This window comes from Centroberyx affinis, unplaced genomic scaffold (genome assembly GCF_046629955.1).
Source record: "Centroberyx affinis isolate AG114_WGS23_722 - 3 ecotype Tasmania unplaced genomic scaffold, CSIRO-AGI_Caff_v1 ptg000993l_1, whole genome shotgun sequence".
In the NCBI taxonomy this organism is placed as follows: Eukaryota; Metazoa; Chordata; class Actinopteri; order Beryciformes; family Berycidae; genus Centroberyx; species Centroberyx affinis.
This window is the reverse complement of record NW_027279558.1, coordinates 496,055-512,432: the sequence shown is the minus strand read 5'-3', so window position 1 is coordinate 512,432 and position 16,378 is coordinate 496,055. Positions and strand designations below refer to the sequence as shown.

General features: G+C 40.8%; 2 protein-coding genes and 1 long non-coding RNA gene across 4 annotated transcripts in view; 1 reads left to right on the top strand and 2 right to left on the bottom strand.

The window, feature by feature from the left end:
- The first annotated feature begins 94 nt into the window (after window positions 1–94).
- Window positions 95–4,247, top strand: LOC139646556 (anti-apoptotic protein NR13-like). The gene is made up of 3 exons (XM_071522457.1): window positions 95–179; window positions 1,047–1,511; window positions 3,249–4,247. The coding sequence occupies exons 1-3, from the start codon at window positions 147–149 to the stop codon at window positions 3,369–3,371; spliced, it is 621 nt and encodes a 206-aa protein (XP_071378558.1). The 5' UTR covers window positions 95–146; the 3' UTR covers window positions 3,372–4,247.
- Window positions 4,248–7,815: 3,568 nt separating this feature from the next.
- Window positions 7,816–13,924, bottom strand: LOC139646566 (uncharacterized). The gene is made up of 4 exons (XR_011695313.1): window positions 13,801–13,924; window positions 11,614–11,711; window positions 10,946–11,022; window positions 7,816–8,768 (listed from the first exon to the last, which is right to left on the bottom strand). It is a non-coding gene; the product is annotated as an uncharacterized lncRNA (long non-coding RNA).
- Window positions 13,925–15,252: 1,328 nt separating this feature from the next.
- LOC139646573 (transient receptor potential cation channel subfamily M member 7-like) overlaps window positions 15,253–16,378 on the bottom strand; it is a 44,963-nt gene continuing 43,837 nt past the window's right edge. For both annotated transcript variants that reach the window (XM_071522477.1, XM_071522478.1), the window contains exon 40: window positions 15,253–16,218. In XM_071522477.1, the coding sequence (XP_071378578.1) occupies window positions 16,106–16,218 (113 nt within the window). In that variant the 3' untranslated portion in view covers window positions 15,253–16,105. The remainder of the gene's footprint in view (window positions 16,219–16,378) is intronic.

Genomic DNA, 16,378 nt, shown 5'->3' with positions numbered 1-16,378 from the left:
GGGAAAGAACAGTGTGGGGGGTTTTGTCGGGTTTTTTGCGGCAGAGACAGACGGAGGCGGAGTCAGAGCTTAAATGGCCAAAGGCTGAAGGGAAGGAGTGAATTCTGCGTTGTCTGCTACTACGAGGTTGTCCTTCCGCCGTCTGTATGTGCAGAGAGCAGTCTGATATCGCTGGGAGGGTGAGCTTTTGTCTCATTTACACACAGAAATAGCTGTTTTACGAGCTTTGTTCTTGATCCAATCAGCAGTATATAACCTTAGCCATGCATAGGTGTTACTATACTATGTGTTAAAAACAGTGCTAAAGGCTTCGATGTCCCTCACCTATTTTAGCTCATCGCTGCCTGTATGTGGTCCTTTGTGTCCCAGACCTCCATTGCATTGATGACAGATCCAACGGTTAGCAAAGGAAATGCAGCTAGCTAGCCAGCTGCAAGTTGACTAGTTACAAGCTAAAATAAACGAATAATTAACGTTCGGTTACTAACAAGTTATATTGCTGTTTATGTCAGTTTGGTAACGTTATGCTGTTAATTAATGGTAGCTTTTAACATTATCCATCTTGTATTGCCGAAAGCTAACATGAGCTATTTCGTTGCCGTTTATATCAACGGTACGTTAGCTCGCTAACCCTCAACAAAGATGGTTAACGTTAGCCTTAGCTACCTCAGTAAGTGGGTATTTCTTTGACAGCTGACTGACGCTAACAGAAAACAGATCCTCAACCGCCACCGAAGCACGAAAAAGATGCTAACGTTTGAACCTAAAAAAAAAGAGCTAACTGGAATTGGCTAAGGTTACTGGAGGAATACCATTTCCAGTGTTATCTGAATTTATGAAACTAGGTTGTATAACCATTAGCTAGCTTGTGCTGAGCAGCAATTTCACTATGTGTTGATTGGAGTTAGAATCCACCTTTTAGATAAGTCATATCTAGTCTTGCTTATTCAGCATTGAAACTCAATAACTTAACCCTTTATGGTTGCTGCTTGTCAAGTAAGCTCCATGACATGTTAATTGTTTTTTTTTTCCTTTTCTCCTGATAGAAAATGTCGTGTTGGCTGTGGAAAGAGACCCTGGCTCTGGCAGAGGATTACCTGTCCCTCTGCAGCACAAGCCCACGGCCAGCCCCTCCACCTCCCAGCGAGTCAGCCGCTGCCATGAGGCGCCTGGCCCAGGACATGGAGACGCAGCACCACGCTCGCTTCCACTCCCTCGCTCAGACCTTCCTGCGGCAGTGCGGGCCGGACCCCTGCTCCAGCCTCAGGAAGGTGATGGAGGAGCTGGTGGGAGACGGACAGTTGAACTGGGGGAGGGTGGTGTCCCTCTTCACCTTCACTGGGGTGCTGGCCAGACAGCTGAGGGAGCAGGAGGGCACGAAGCCGGGGCTGGACCCCGGGAAGGGGCAGGAACTGGGACAGGGGCCCGGTAGCTGCAGGGGACTGGCAGAGACCATAGCCGATTACCTGGGAGAGGAGAAGAGAGACTGGCTGCTGGAGAATGACGGCTGGGTAGGTCTCACACCATCACTGCTTCAAAATTGATTTGAGCTCAACGAAAGATGGGCTTTAGTTTAATCACTGCTTCAGAATGGACTGATTTACTCAAACATACAAACAAACAGGTGTTGAAATTAGAAGAGTCGACTGAAAAACACAAAGAAGCACAGGTTATATGGGTATAATTAGGGAAGTCCAGTGCAGATAGCAGAGGCATTTAGATTGTGTCCAGAGACTGCACCAAGCCAGGCTTAAACAGGTGTAAACAATCCCAGTAAGAACTGAAACTGATTTTCCTAAATGTCTTATGTTGGAAACCACCTAGTCTGATTGGATCCGATTCCACTCCTTGGGTATATTAAGATCTATATGTAAATGTGGCTTGCATCACTGTCTGCGCTTAGTTGTGATGCAGCCTTTGCATCTAAAAGTCTGCATACATCCCGTATTGCAATCTTATTCTCCTACTCTGTTGACGAGAGGAGCATTCAGACGTCTCATGTGGCTGCCGTGATTATAGGAATTGTAGAGTGGCATTAGCCAAGAATCTGAGGAATGTATGCTACAACAAGGCAGTGTGGACGCCTAAACCAAACCACACAGCTTTTCTATAAAGGGCCCTGATCAAACAATGCTGGCCTCTAGATTATCAGAGAGATGCAGTTTGTGATTTGTAAGGGTAAGACAAAGGCTGTGTTGTGTGACTGTATTGGTCTGTAAAGATTACTCATCCACTGGAAATCAAAAGAGCAAAGTTAATTTTAAACCTGCTTTGTGTGACTTATTCTAATTGTAGTTTACTGAAACTTTACATGGACTAGTTATGATGGCTCTGAATAGCCACACTAAGGCCTCCAGGACACATGGAGTACGCCTAACCAAGAACACGACTACAGCTGAAGGTCTGCTTTTGTGAATGGGCTCGCCCTGGCTCCCCTCCCAAAGACCCACATAAACACACACCCCTCCTTTCTTCAACTGGCAGCTGGTTCCAACAGACATCTAACCAGCTCCGCCAGATGGACTTTGTAGTAACAGTCAAAGCTTCAGTGCTTTGAATTTGGCATTACCCAAATTGAGAGTTATCCTCGTATGACTAGAAAAACAAGCGGCTGTAAGGCAGCGAGCACCTGGGGCAAAGAACAGGTGCTCTCACTGGTCGACTGTGTGGTTTCAGGCCGAAAACATGAGAGGGAAATACAGCTGTTGGAGGAGCTGAACTTGCGTCAGACTTCTATAATCTAGCCTTTGTAGCCAAGTCATGAGCCAGGTCATACCTAAAATGGACAAGTATTATTATAATCAGTTAACATTTGCCATTTGTTTATAATCTTTGGACAAACTGGCACAATTTCCAGTAATAATAATTATAATAAGCTGGTACTTTATAAGACTTTACCTTTTTAACTTTACCTTTTACTTTAAAAAATTGCTATATTGTCAGGATATTTGAGAATGGCTTAAGCTTATACAGTGTAAGATACCAGTAGTACCTCCAGAGTTTGGCTAAATTGTTTTCCGTGTTTGTGGACAAACCCAAGCTTGTGAGTGACAGTGACATTTTCCAGTCTGAACCTGTGTCATTACCACCAGTCACCGGCTAAACGCTGGCATCGTCACTGTGGCTGCTAAGTTGGTCTACTCTGCCAGGCATTGAATTTTGGAAATTGCCATCCACTGTGGCTGGTGGACCAAAAATGAAGTTTCTGCCCTGGTTTGAACATTTTGTTTCTGTGTTGTCTCCTGTAGGAGGGGTTCTGTAAGTTCTCCCGCAGTGCCAGAGAGGTGAACCAAGACTCGTCCATGAAGACGGCTCTGTTTGCTGCTGCTGGGGTGGGCATCGCCGGACTGACCTTCCTCCTGGTGCGCTAGCTAGCCGTCTTCATCCTTCACTCATCCTCATCCACCTTCTCCATGTCATTTCGCACGATTAAGTAGACATTTGATTCATTTATTCTAACGGCATCACTTAAAAGCAAGTTTCATCTCTGTTCAATTCAGGGTTGTGATTTAAAATCATCAGCTGAATGTTTGCACATACTCCAACCCCACACATTTAATACTGACATTTGTCACTTGCTCCTTAAGATTGTAAAAATGATCTCAATGCCTTCAGAAACGATGGAGTAAGCGATATCGGTTTGCATATCTTTCTCAGACAGGTTCATTATTAAAGCACAGGTTCCCACACAGAACCACCTTGCTGTCAAAGTTTTCTATTTTCGGCTGTGCAGCTACAAAACATTGCATTTCAGTTTTCTAGCGCCTATTGTTTTTGACTTTGTTTTTAATTTCGTCGGCTGCCTTTACTTCACGTGTTTACCTGAGCTGTGTATGTGATATAGAGCCATGCTAGTGTAAAACGTATAAATTAATATATTATATTTATATGAAATGAAACTGTAAGCAGTGGCCATTTTCTAATTGATCCACAGCTAATTCAATTGTTTCATTGTTTTCTCTAGTCTGTCCTACATTCATGTGAAATGTCTGTGATTTACATGGTCACCAGAGCTGTGCATCTGTAGGAAGCAGTGAAGACGACCAGACAACGGTGCTATGATATGTTGTGAAATGTTTCTCTCATATCAGTCTGACAAACCAGGGACCAATCCGAATTTAAACACTTTGCTATTAGAACAAACCGTTGCTATGGCAATTCCCCCAACAGATCTCTCTTCTAAGCATTATATTTTTACATTGTTTTGTTCTATTTATTTATGTCACTGTTTTTTAATAAAAAAAGATCCAATCATGGAGTTCTTGATTCTTGTGACTGAATGAAGTGCAGTGAGATGGCTACCCTCTAAGGGTGGTTTTTGTTTTGTTTTTGTTTACCAACATGTTGACATCACCTTTTCTAACTTTCTGTATCCCCCAAAACTTCCACTTAGCAGGCATCTTCTGTGCCTCCGACTCATTTCTCTCAAATGTCCCTTACAGTATTTCTAATAATCAAATTACATATGGAATATGTAGTGCACACCATTCCCTCTCCCTTCATCTGCAGACATGTTGTTATAAATTAGAAATGAGGATGGGGACTCCGCTGTCTGTCTGTCTCTGTACTCGCTGTTCCTCGGAGCATCACACTGCTCCAGTTACACAACAGCCTTTATGAGTACAGCAGCTGCAGTCTAAGATCAGACCATTATGCTATTAGCACTACAGTGAATTCCAGTAATAAACGGCATCCTATAAGGCACAAGTGAGTAGCAACAGATTTTTAAAAAATCAGGATTGAAATTATACTACTATTGATAGAATTAGTGATTTTACTTTGCTTTTGTATATGTAGAGTTGGGATCCAAAATGAGATATCCACCATTTGAAAAAAGTGCCACCTTGTCATTGATTGCACAAAAGAAGAGAACACATGATAGCACTTTTTAAAGCTTAGTATATAACCCAAGTCCTTGGTTGACGAAATGATGGCACATTTACAGACTGGATCATCGAGATTTTTCGTTCGTTTCGTTCACATTTATTGCCACCCAGCCAAAAGGATGGACTACACAATCCCAAAGTTACTCTACCGGATCACCCTGTTGCAGTTCATCATCACATCAAAAAGTCCATGAGAGCGAACTCTGGGTGGGTGGAGTCACATCAGCTCCCTTTGTCTCTACCGTCTGTTGACACAACACAATTAATCAGCACGCCATCTACAGAAACACACCCATCCTCTTCACGAGGCACACACACCTTGTTACACAATCATGACTTACTTTCACATGAAATGTGATGGTTGATGAGTCGATGCCTCCAGTCCTGTAGTCAATGAGATGCTCACAGGATGAACCCAGTGACACAATGTGAACTTGGATCGAGGCTCTACTTGACATTCTGGTAAAAATTCTGTTATTTATGATATAGTCCTGCAAGCAGGTCTTCCAGTATGGCTGAAGGTAAATTTTGAAAATGGTTAATTGGGTAAAATGAATGCAAATGAATAAGATTTTATTAGTTTTGCGATGAACTCACATTTTGTCTACAGGACACAGTGGCTACTACATTCTAAACTTTCCCATCCAGCCACCTTGAGTTTTTTAGAATATAATCAAACCTCCAAATGATGGTTGGTTATCTCTCGAAGTAGCTGGTAGAATAGATTAATTTATCAGCCATTACCGTTTGGCTGGTGTTAATTTCTCAGCCTGTCTGTGGGATATCAAAATTTTAACACTCAGTTTCTGAAAAGCACTCCACATGTAGACAGAACATTGAAATTCCAAGCTGACAAAAGATTACTGATTTAAAAAAAAAAAAAAACCCTTCAGTACTTTGTCTACTTCCTGTTTTTGTTCTTGGTTCCAGTGAATTCCATGTTTGTGGGAGTGCAGCATGGATTACACCATGAGATTACATAAAAAACACCACAAAATGTCATCTGTTACTGTACTGTATATTGCAAAGTAGGCTATACTGTTCAGAAACATGTTTGAGGGGTATAATGGCATCAAGACTGAGACTGTAAACTGTATGATAGGCCTACTTGTACATGATGATAATAAGACTGTAGACAGTCTGTAGATTGGAATCAAATATTTTTTTTAAAAATCTCTAGATGCATTTTTTATATTTTAAAGTAAAATATTTATCTGCACATTCTATGGATTGTGGTAAAGTAATCCAAACATAATTGAAAGTAATCAATATTCATATTGCACTGGTTCCACTGATTATGGTTTTAATCAAGTAATCAGTGATCTGTCATAGACAACACATTGTGTGTATGGGGAGACGTGTTTGTCAACAAGCAAAGGGATATAAAATAAACAAGAGATATTAAACCAATTAAGGAATAAAAGAACAAGAGATTTCATTACAAACGTGTCCATCACAAATGGGGCCAGAGCTTTGTGTGTGTGTGTGTGAGTGTGCATGTGTGTGTGTAGCTGTGATGCTGCAGTGAGGCCATTGTGCCTGGAACTGTCTGACTCCCCATATGCAGACAAAGAGCCCATGTGTTGGCCTTTGCCATTTCTTAGAGCAGTGAAACTGACCTCATTTCCCACAGTGCATGGGGTAGTTTCAACACCCACACACACACACACCCACACACATAGTCTCTCTCTCATGCAACTACAACATTAAAGTTCACACCATTTTCTAAAATAGAGAACCATGCCTGCTTTTGATGCGGTTTATCTGTTTCCTGTTGACTTTTTTTTCCCACCAGCAGAGCATCACAAACAGCCAGACACATTCAAATGCCCAGTTATCGTCGCTATCTGTTTATCTTATGGATTATGGAGATTACTGTGTCTTCTCCGGACCCCAGTGACGGCAGCCTCCCTTTAACCATTTCACCGCTCAATCTGACGGCTTAACGAACCATCCTGGACGTTCAGAGCCACAATAGCCTGTTTTGTCTTATTCTGTAAGCTGATTGATGCGCTTAGGGAGAGGGAGGCTAGCTAGGCCTCTGAGGTCTGGGTTCAGCTTTTTCTGATGGCGTATGGGACACACAGCAGCTGGTGGACCGGGGATCAGGATGGCTGGGGATTCTCAAATTCCAGATGGGGTTTCTGGACTGATAATGGGAGTCTATGTGACATCCTCGCTGATCGGACTCCTTCTATAGCCCCCCTCCCAATAAAAACATCTATCCAACCTCCCTCATCTCTGACCTCCTAGTTGCGCCTGTCAAAGGAACAGGCAGAGGGAGAAAAGGGTTTGAACCTGAACATGAAAAACTCTCTGACTCCAGGATTAAACAACGCAACAACAGTAGTATTAGTTACAGCAACGAGCAACAGGACAGGACTCCTCTTCCCTTTTTTACCCAGGATGGTGGAGATGTGATGGAAGGTGGCCTTGAGCGTAGAGAGGCACTGCTGTTACTAAAAGGTCACAGGTTTGATCCCCGCATCAACCAGTGTGTCCATTAACAGCCATGTGTCCTGTCAAAGTGCCGCTGAAGTTAGGTCATATTTTAGGATGCATCGCGCTCCATTCATAAACTTGTGGAGGGCCAAATAATAAAAAAAAGCCCCGGGTGCATGAGCGATAAGCCTGTTCATTTGTCTGTGTAATTGATGGGAAGCTATTTCCATGCCATGGATATGATTTGATTAGATCTTGTGGAAACAAGTGGGGCAGGTGAGCGGGAACAGGACAGGACATTTGACATGGCAGGTCGCTCTGATCTGTGACGAGGCGGACGATGGTATCTGTCTGTCAGCCAGCCAGCGCTGCCAGCTGCTCATTGTGTCCTACAGAGAAATAAATCTGACTGCAAACCAGACTGACACTCATCAGTCAACTAACTACTTGTGAAAATCAACTTGGTGGGAAATGAACAGATCATTAGTTCGTCAATCATATTTTATTGCGTCTCTTGGAAATAGTCACAAATTGATTACAAATTGGTTACATCAACAGTATGTGACTATGATAGAAAAATGCCAGTACTTAAAATGTTTGTTTTCCAGTACAATATATATATAATATAATATCCAGTTTAGGTTTAAGTCCACTGAAATACTATATAATAAAAATTTGTCATTGTGTTAACATTTATCAAATGTGTCATTTATCAATAGGAACAGTGAGGCGCCTAGACTCATAAACTGCATAGCCCAATGCATTATATATATACTGTATATCCCTATATATTGGGAGAAGAAGTGTATATAGTGTTTGTTAGGTTTGAGTACAAAGTAGCTTTATGTTTGATATGTAAGTAAAGAAAGGGCCTGTATTTTTTTGAATACGGCCAGACAGACGTGATGAGAGCAGTTCCTCAGGTAGCAGTCAGCTGAAACACTTCTAGGCTTACATCGTGCACACACTCCACATTTTAAATGTGTACATTCATGAACAGAAGGCGGATCAGCACCCGGCTCCCAGAAGCTGCTCGCATCATCGTCCTGTCTTTGGCTGTATTCACACGGAAAAGAATGATCTGGTTTGTGGTGCAGCTCTGATCTTCTCATGGCTGTCAACGAGGACCAAATAGCCTGATGTTTGTCTATGATGGAAAACACTTTATGTGCGTGTATTTGTATGTATATATACTATTTATCTAAACATGGAGAAATCACATGGAATTCACTTTTTTCTTTGTAAGAGCAAATATGAGAAGATCAGGTTTGAGCCACAAAGAGCTCTGATTTCAAAGAGAAATCTTTTTTGTTCTGTTGCGGTGTGAATACAGCCTTGGTTTCGGTCTCCCCTCCGCTGGTGGAAATTGCATCCTCCCTTCTGTTGATTGCTCTGAATTTTCTACACCTTTCCTCCAAGCCTCACCACGTCCGCCACCACCTGGTCACACGAGAGAGAGAACAAAAAAAGTAAACAGGTTTTGTTTCTTTCTGCGTCCAAATGAGGATCTACTTTGTGTGTAGGGATAAACATGTCATTCAGGTGTCCTCGGGTGTGGTATATAGTCGCTTTGTAGTCGTTCACAATCCTCTAAAATGTTAGTGTTTTGTAAGATAGCAAATAACTTCTATAACACCTAATAGTGAGCTTTACTATCATGCCAGCAATCACTTTTTACGAGCAGGTATCACATTTTTCAAATGATTTATATCTTATTTTGGAATTTAACCCTTCACATATAGTGTACACTCTCCTTTTCCTTCACATGTGTATTCCTGATGGAGAGACTGAGGCCAAAATGTTAATAAAAGACTAGGGAGCATTGATGTTTTATCTCAGTGGAACAGAGAAAGACCTCACATAGTAATTTAATTTTACATTTTAAGCATTTAGTTGATGCTCTTGTTACATACAATGAGTACAACAGTAGAATACATTTTAATTCCTGGGCCACCATCATTACGAGGAGTCCCAGGGTCAGAGCTATCATGTCAGATGTGAATATTTCTCTGGCTTGTTTAGCCTTATGCGGGACATAACAGCATGTCAAAGCCCTGAGGACAGGTGTTGTAGTCTAATGTGTGTCTAATGAAGTCAATAACCAGAGTGGTTGAGAGCTTAAACACAGAGGTGGTAAATCCCAGTGTTTCCCCTGTATTTCCCTGCATGAATGACAGTCCAGTGCAGCTACAAATCTGCCACCACAAGTAAGGACTGATAAAGGAAACACATACTGTATATATACTGTATGTAAAACCAAAAACTGAAACTAAAACAGGGTGTGGATGTCGAACCCAAACCAAAATGACCCCACCCACCACTGCTATGTAAAATAATAGGTACAACATCTCTTATGGGAAGTACCTTGTGAGCACTACAAGTTTTTGTACTACATGGAATCCTACATATGACTACATGTAATACATCCAGACATCGCATAGAATGTAATGCAAAGATGTACATATTCTTACTTGAGATGCAAACAATACTACAGCTGATAAAATGTTAGAGTTTTGGAATTGACTATACATATCCATTTTGGGAAAAGTCTGTCTGGATCTGGACTCCGTCTGTAAAAGCGCGACCACTTTGACAACCAAGGCCTTAATTCTATGCTATCAACAGTGGTGGAAGAAGTACTCTGATCCTTTACTTAAGTAAAAGTACCAATACAGCAATGTAAAAATACTCCATTACAAGTAAAAGTCCTGCATGAAAAATCCTACTTAAGTAAAAGTACATAAGTATTAGCAGCAAAATGTAGTAAAAGTATTAAAGTAAAAGTAGTGGTTTGGTCCCTCTGACTGATATTTTATTATATATGACATCATTAGATTATTAATACTGAAGCATCAGTGTGTAAGCAGCATGTTACTGTTGTAGCTGCTGGAGGTGGAGCTAGTTTGAACTACTTTATATACAGTTAGCTAGTTTAGTCCAGTGGTTCCCAACCTAGGGGTCGGGCCCCTCCAAAGGGTCACCAGATAATTCTGAGGGGTTGTGAGATGATTAATGAGGAAAGAAGAAAAAACAAAGTTCTTATACACAAATCTGTTTTCAGTTTTTTGACTTTTTTCTCTAATCTTTGATTTTTGCTGAAATATTGGATCATTTGAACATTTATTGAAATGAAACCATGTGAGGTTTAGAGGGAAAAATCACTATTTGGTGGAGCTGTTAACAACTCATAGACATGTGACCCGACTACACACTGCTTTTTGTAAGACGTCAAAAGCCAAAAAGGTTGGAAACCACTGATTTCATCTTTAACAATGTGTTGTATTTTAAAAGCTTGTTATATTATCCATTGTGTCAAATCTCCATCTGAAAAGTAACTAAAGCTGTCAAATAAATGTAGTGGAGTAGAAAGTACAATATTTCCCTCTGAAATGTAGTGGAGTGGAAGTATAAAGTAGCATCAAATGGAAATACTCAAGTAAAGTACAAGTATCTCAAAATTGTACTTAAGTACAGTACTTGAGTAAATGTACTTAGTTACTTCCACCACTGGCTATCAATCACTGTTTTCAAATAGTGAAAAAAAAAACCATATAAACGTATAAAGTTTATTTTTTATTTTTTTTAATGAACACAGCATAAGCGTCACAGTGACTAACCTTTTCAACATCGGGAAACTTCCCCACCTCCAGCTTGGAGTAGACCAGCTGACTGTTTACTGTCACCTCAAAGCTGTCTGTGGGGCGGAAATAAGGCAATGATTGTAAAAATGCAACAACAATAATGCAAGATGGTAACATGTCTCTTAATGTGTGTCTCAACATAAAGCCTATGTTTGCAATAAAACAGGTTCGCTCTGAGAGAATGGGCACCAGGTCCCTTCACCACACCTTAATGGGACTTGAATATACAGCATGGGATATATGACATTACAGTCCAGTTCTTGTTGAATCTGCATTTGTGAATCAAATTATGTTTGTGGCATGGCTTGTGTTAATTTGTGGATTTTTGAGAATTTGGTTTCACTTATGTAGGTGGGCCGATGCCATTTCAACAATTTCTTTGACATTGTTGGCTCTGAAAATATGTTGCTTCTAAAAATATTAGCACATCTTTTTAAAAAAAACTTTGGTAACTTTTGTGAAAACCTGTGGGATTTTTTTTCAAATATTTGTGGATGGTGAAAAATATAATAGTTTATTATCTGTATCTTATTGTTATTTCTGAATACTGAAACACAATTCACTCCATAGGTTTAACCTCCACTACATTATTAAATATAGTGTGTATGTAGGCTGATGTAGGTGTTGAGGACATGTGAGCTTACTGCGCCGCCCCTTGGTGCCCGACACCACCGCATCAGGAACGCTCCGCTTTATGGCGGAGGCCAGCTCCTTATAGCGATGGTCGTAGCCTCATCCGCTACTGTAAACAAGAAGACACACAACAAGATGAGTGTGAAACAGCCCGCTACACATATACTGACTGGCCCTTTGAAACTTATTTCGCTAATATTGAATAGAAAGCCGTGAGGAGATTCTCAAGGACAACAGTTTGGTGGCCAACTGACAGTTCTCACGCATTGAGCCGCGTGGGACTCACGCAGCGCTTTCACATACGCGGACTAATCACACGCACTCACGCCACACCTCCTGTTTGTCGTGCTTTGAAATGCTGATACTGGACTTTTATTATTTTATTACATGCAGAGACACACGGACGCGTGCTTCTTCTGATCGCGCCTGCGTGAGCGAGCTCCGAGCTGTCAGCGTCAGCAGCAGGCAGGAGTCTGCCGTTAGTAGCGAGGGCCCGCCCACTGCAGCGCACTGTCCAATCACGTGCGTTAACTTAGCGCAGCACAGCCAATCATGCCGCGCCTCTGGCAGGGCGGCCGCTGCGCTGAGGCGAGAGAGCAGACAGACAACTGAAACTTAAAAGTTTAAACTGTTCAGAGCTGACCTCTGCACTGACTCCATTTTGTCAAGGTTAAAAATACTCAGGGAAAAAAAGGCTAATTTCTTCCACTGAATGGGTGAAATAAAGGGAGAAGAGGGAAAGATCTGAAGGACTTCTATTCTAGGGAGGGGTTAAAGCCCCAATATGCAATTTGTAAAGTTGCAACCCTGTAAAATTGGGGCATTTTCTCATTCGATTAAACTGATTTATGTTTTCATCTTTATGGGATCTCAGTTCTCCAAAATATATAGGCTACACTTTAGTTATCATTTTAATGCGTGATTACATTAATCAAAGCAGAGAACCAGTCAGAAAAGATGCAACTTATTTTTCAGGAAAAAAGACCCTATCGTTTTAATATTTTTGTTTTAGCCTACTATTTTACTACAATTAAAAACGGCACTTCTGCATTGACTCAACAGAGTAGGCTACATTAAACATTAACAATAAAAAAAAAAAGATTAATTATTGAAATATAGGCTACCTAGTTGGTTTCACTTAGCCTATGCTTTATGTCATACAGTAACCATGTAAGCATGTTAATCATAAACATAGACAATTGTATAGTCTGAACCTTTGCTATGTGGGAGATTTGTGTGACTCTGGTGTGACTGGACCTGCTGGAATTGTAGCTACTTGAATACCCTGCGTTAAACGGAAACCACTAACAAGATAGCAGGGGAGAAAAGAAAACAAAGTTTGTTAAGCTTGTGGTTGAAAAAAGATCAGCCTCCATCAAAAATCTCAAGCCAAACATAAACAAATGACCAGGCAAACCAGAACCAGCAGGCCGCTGAGGAAGCAGTGGGTGAGCCGGATCATATATTGGAATGTTTTCTCTGGTTATGATTCATGCAAAATGGAAAGAAAAAGAAAGAAAAGGCTGGAGTTTTAGCTGTTGATTACTGATACTATAAAACTGCTTTGGGCCAGGCCCAAAAACAGCATCATCAGAGAGTCAACATCGTATTTAGTCTAGAGCATGTGTGGCCCAAGATAATTTAACCCATGAGAAGCTGGCCTGAATAAGCTCGTGAGCCTTTTTTGACATCAATTTCGAGTAGGAAAACCCATTTGGGCCAGGCTGGACCCTGTGCTGGTGGACAGTAGATGGTCTACATGGCGGAACAGGGAATAGTTTAAAAATACATTGGTTTCCATCAATAAACATGTTTTAGTACCAGTGGCACAAAAACATTCCCAGCTTTTCGTTTAAATTAAAAGCATGTTCGAAAGAATCGAGTCATTCCCTAACAGCGCATCAAACTGCGAATAAGAAGATACGAATCGGGAAACTTCAGCTAACTTCATTTACGTTGTTAGCAGCGCAATTAGGCAGGGGAAGGCTATTACCTGTGTCCAAAATATATTTCATATCAATGTGATTAGCCTACATATAGGGTATAGTTAGCCTACTACGTTTTTTCGCCAGTTGTTTTACTAAGTTTCTGCAGCCTGAAACATATTCCGAAGTAATGTGTCGGTATCGGTTAACAATAAGCTACAGTAGCCTATTAGATGTTAAAATTAAATTGAATTAGTGAAATAAAATACTCACCAATATTCAATGTGGACAACAACAGCCATGGTTTTGCGGTTGTATTGCTTCTAAGCAAGCAGCTGATGAATGTTGTGACTGACCAGAGGCTCGAGCTGAACTGCCGAGTCATAATTAGGAAGATCATATTTACCAGGTAAACCACACCCAGTGGGTGGACAAACGAGTCTGTCCAGCTCATGACACAGCATCTTATCTGAAGTTACTTCTTTTATTCGATTAATAGTAGGCTGTCATTTCAGAATTAGTTAGATTAATCGTTAATTTAACCTGGTATTTCCACTGAGAATTTCTTTTTCTTAGCAGACCTGGCCAGCATTATAACAAAAAAAGTTGCAAACAGACATGTAAGAAATGCATCGTGCACTCAAAGTCACATAACTGGTGAGTGCAAAGCCAAAACTCCCAACAAAGTGCTCAGAAGTACGGAAGCGTATTGCATTCACCAAAGAAAAAAAAAATCGGAGATGGTTTCTCATAATTATGAGATACGGAAGTCATAATTCCATCGAGAAACCATCGCCGATTTTGTTTTTTATTTGGTGAATGCAATACGCTTCCGTACAGAAGGGTGTAGTCCTCAAAGCTCAACAAGAGAGACCGACTTTCAGTTTCAAATCATTTTGCAGTGATTTCCATGCAGTGGGAGCAGGATACATAAAGCTATTTTGCCCAGTTTAGTTCTGACCAGTGATGTAGTGGGAAATGAAAACGTGACATATATAAAAGGTGCAAATTTAAGTCATGGAGATGTAGGTCAGCTAAAATGGAGGGTAAATAGTGACTTCAGGTGGGTTTACCCTCCACTCCACTCCATCCCTGCTGCTGAACTTACAGACTGATCCCTGTTTTAGAGATGTGAGAGAATATCGCCCCAGGCTTTCAATGCAATCGTCACATTATAATAAAGCAGATGGGGTTGTGTTCACAAACTGACTGTGGATGATCCAGATGAGCAGTCGATCAGATTGGTCGGAGGCCGCGTGTCTCAGACGAACAGAGGTTTTTCTGTATGTGTATCAATAAACCAGCAGCTGCTGCCCAACTGAGGAATCTGGGGGCCTCTTCTCAGACACCAGGCCCACTGTCTGCTATCGTAGGCATATAGTCAAGAATTTTGGCTTATTGTAGACAAGGTCAAAAACTATTTCAGTGCTCTATAGACTAAAGCCTTGATACGTTGGCAACAGTGAAGGATGAGATATCCACCACTTGTGAAAATAATGGCTTTGTTCTGGAGGCTGGTATCGTCCATGTGTTAAAAATATACACTCATGAATTTCAGGTAGCAAAAGTTTTCCATGATGAATAAAAGCAATTTGGAATTAAACTCTTCAAATGTAGATTGGATAATTCTTGCTGGACTGTGCGAATGAGGGTGCTGAAGACAGAAGAACAGAAACTTTTTAACATTTTATTAGTTTAAAATGATATACAGTACAAAATGTATACAGTAATACCCTTAGTTTCTCAGTTCCCCTGCATAAAATATTTTAATCTGTTCAGCTCGTGCCAGATAACAGTATCTATAAGATACACTAGATTGTAATTTGCTCATACAATAGTTGATGACAAAGATATAGCAATAGTACCTTTGTAACATTAAAAACTATCAACAATTTTTGGTGGACACATTTTGAGAGTTCAATACAATAAAATTACATACATTGTTCTGTAAAAGTTGCATTGCAATCTGCCCATATTTTACAAGATTTTCAAATTCATGTATATCTTTTCATTAAGTATGAAACAAAAGAAAAAGTTGTGATACAAGTCTTTATACATTTATAAAAATGATCTGGTGACATACTGCAAAGAGTCTTGCAAAGTGAATCTCAGCAGCTTTCCTCTGAAGCTGCTGTAACAGACGTACAATGCACTTAGAATTGTTCTGTTTTTTTGTTGTTTTTTTTTAAACAAGGCAACTTCTCAAACTTCATAATAAATACTAGACCCTCCGCAGTGATATTGTACCTGTTGATAGCCATTTTCATATATAATATACTCATAACATATAAACTTGTAAAAAATATCTTTAAAACTTTTTCCCCCCCCCGTTTACTTATTAAAAAAAGTTCATGGTAGTTGATTTGTGTTTGACACAGCATTTGGCGGGACCAACAAAAACGTAACACAGTCTGCATGCATTGGTTTCCATGGGAACACGGGCGTGATTCTTCCAGTTGATTGGTTGTGGCGTTTGCACATCTTCCTTGTCCGTGGCTTTGACTAAATAGATCATAACAGTGCGCCGCTCCACCTCACCCCCGACCCCAGCCCCTCTCTCTCTCTCGCTTTAAACCAATCACAGCATCAGCCTCATTGATTGGCGGGACTCCCTGACCCCGCCCCCTGGGTCATGGGGGTCTTCTTGTGGGAACGTCACCTTATCTGGCGTGTAGTCATTCCGCTTCAGATCTGGAAAACAAGAGAAACGCAGAAGGAGACTGTGTCAGGCGCGAACCTAGATGGTGTTACACAAGAGAATCTTAATTATCTTGTATTAATTGTGTTTGTACTTTTGTCTCTTTCTCTCATTCGTTTTGAGGTGAGATGTTGTGCTAAGATGTTTATGATA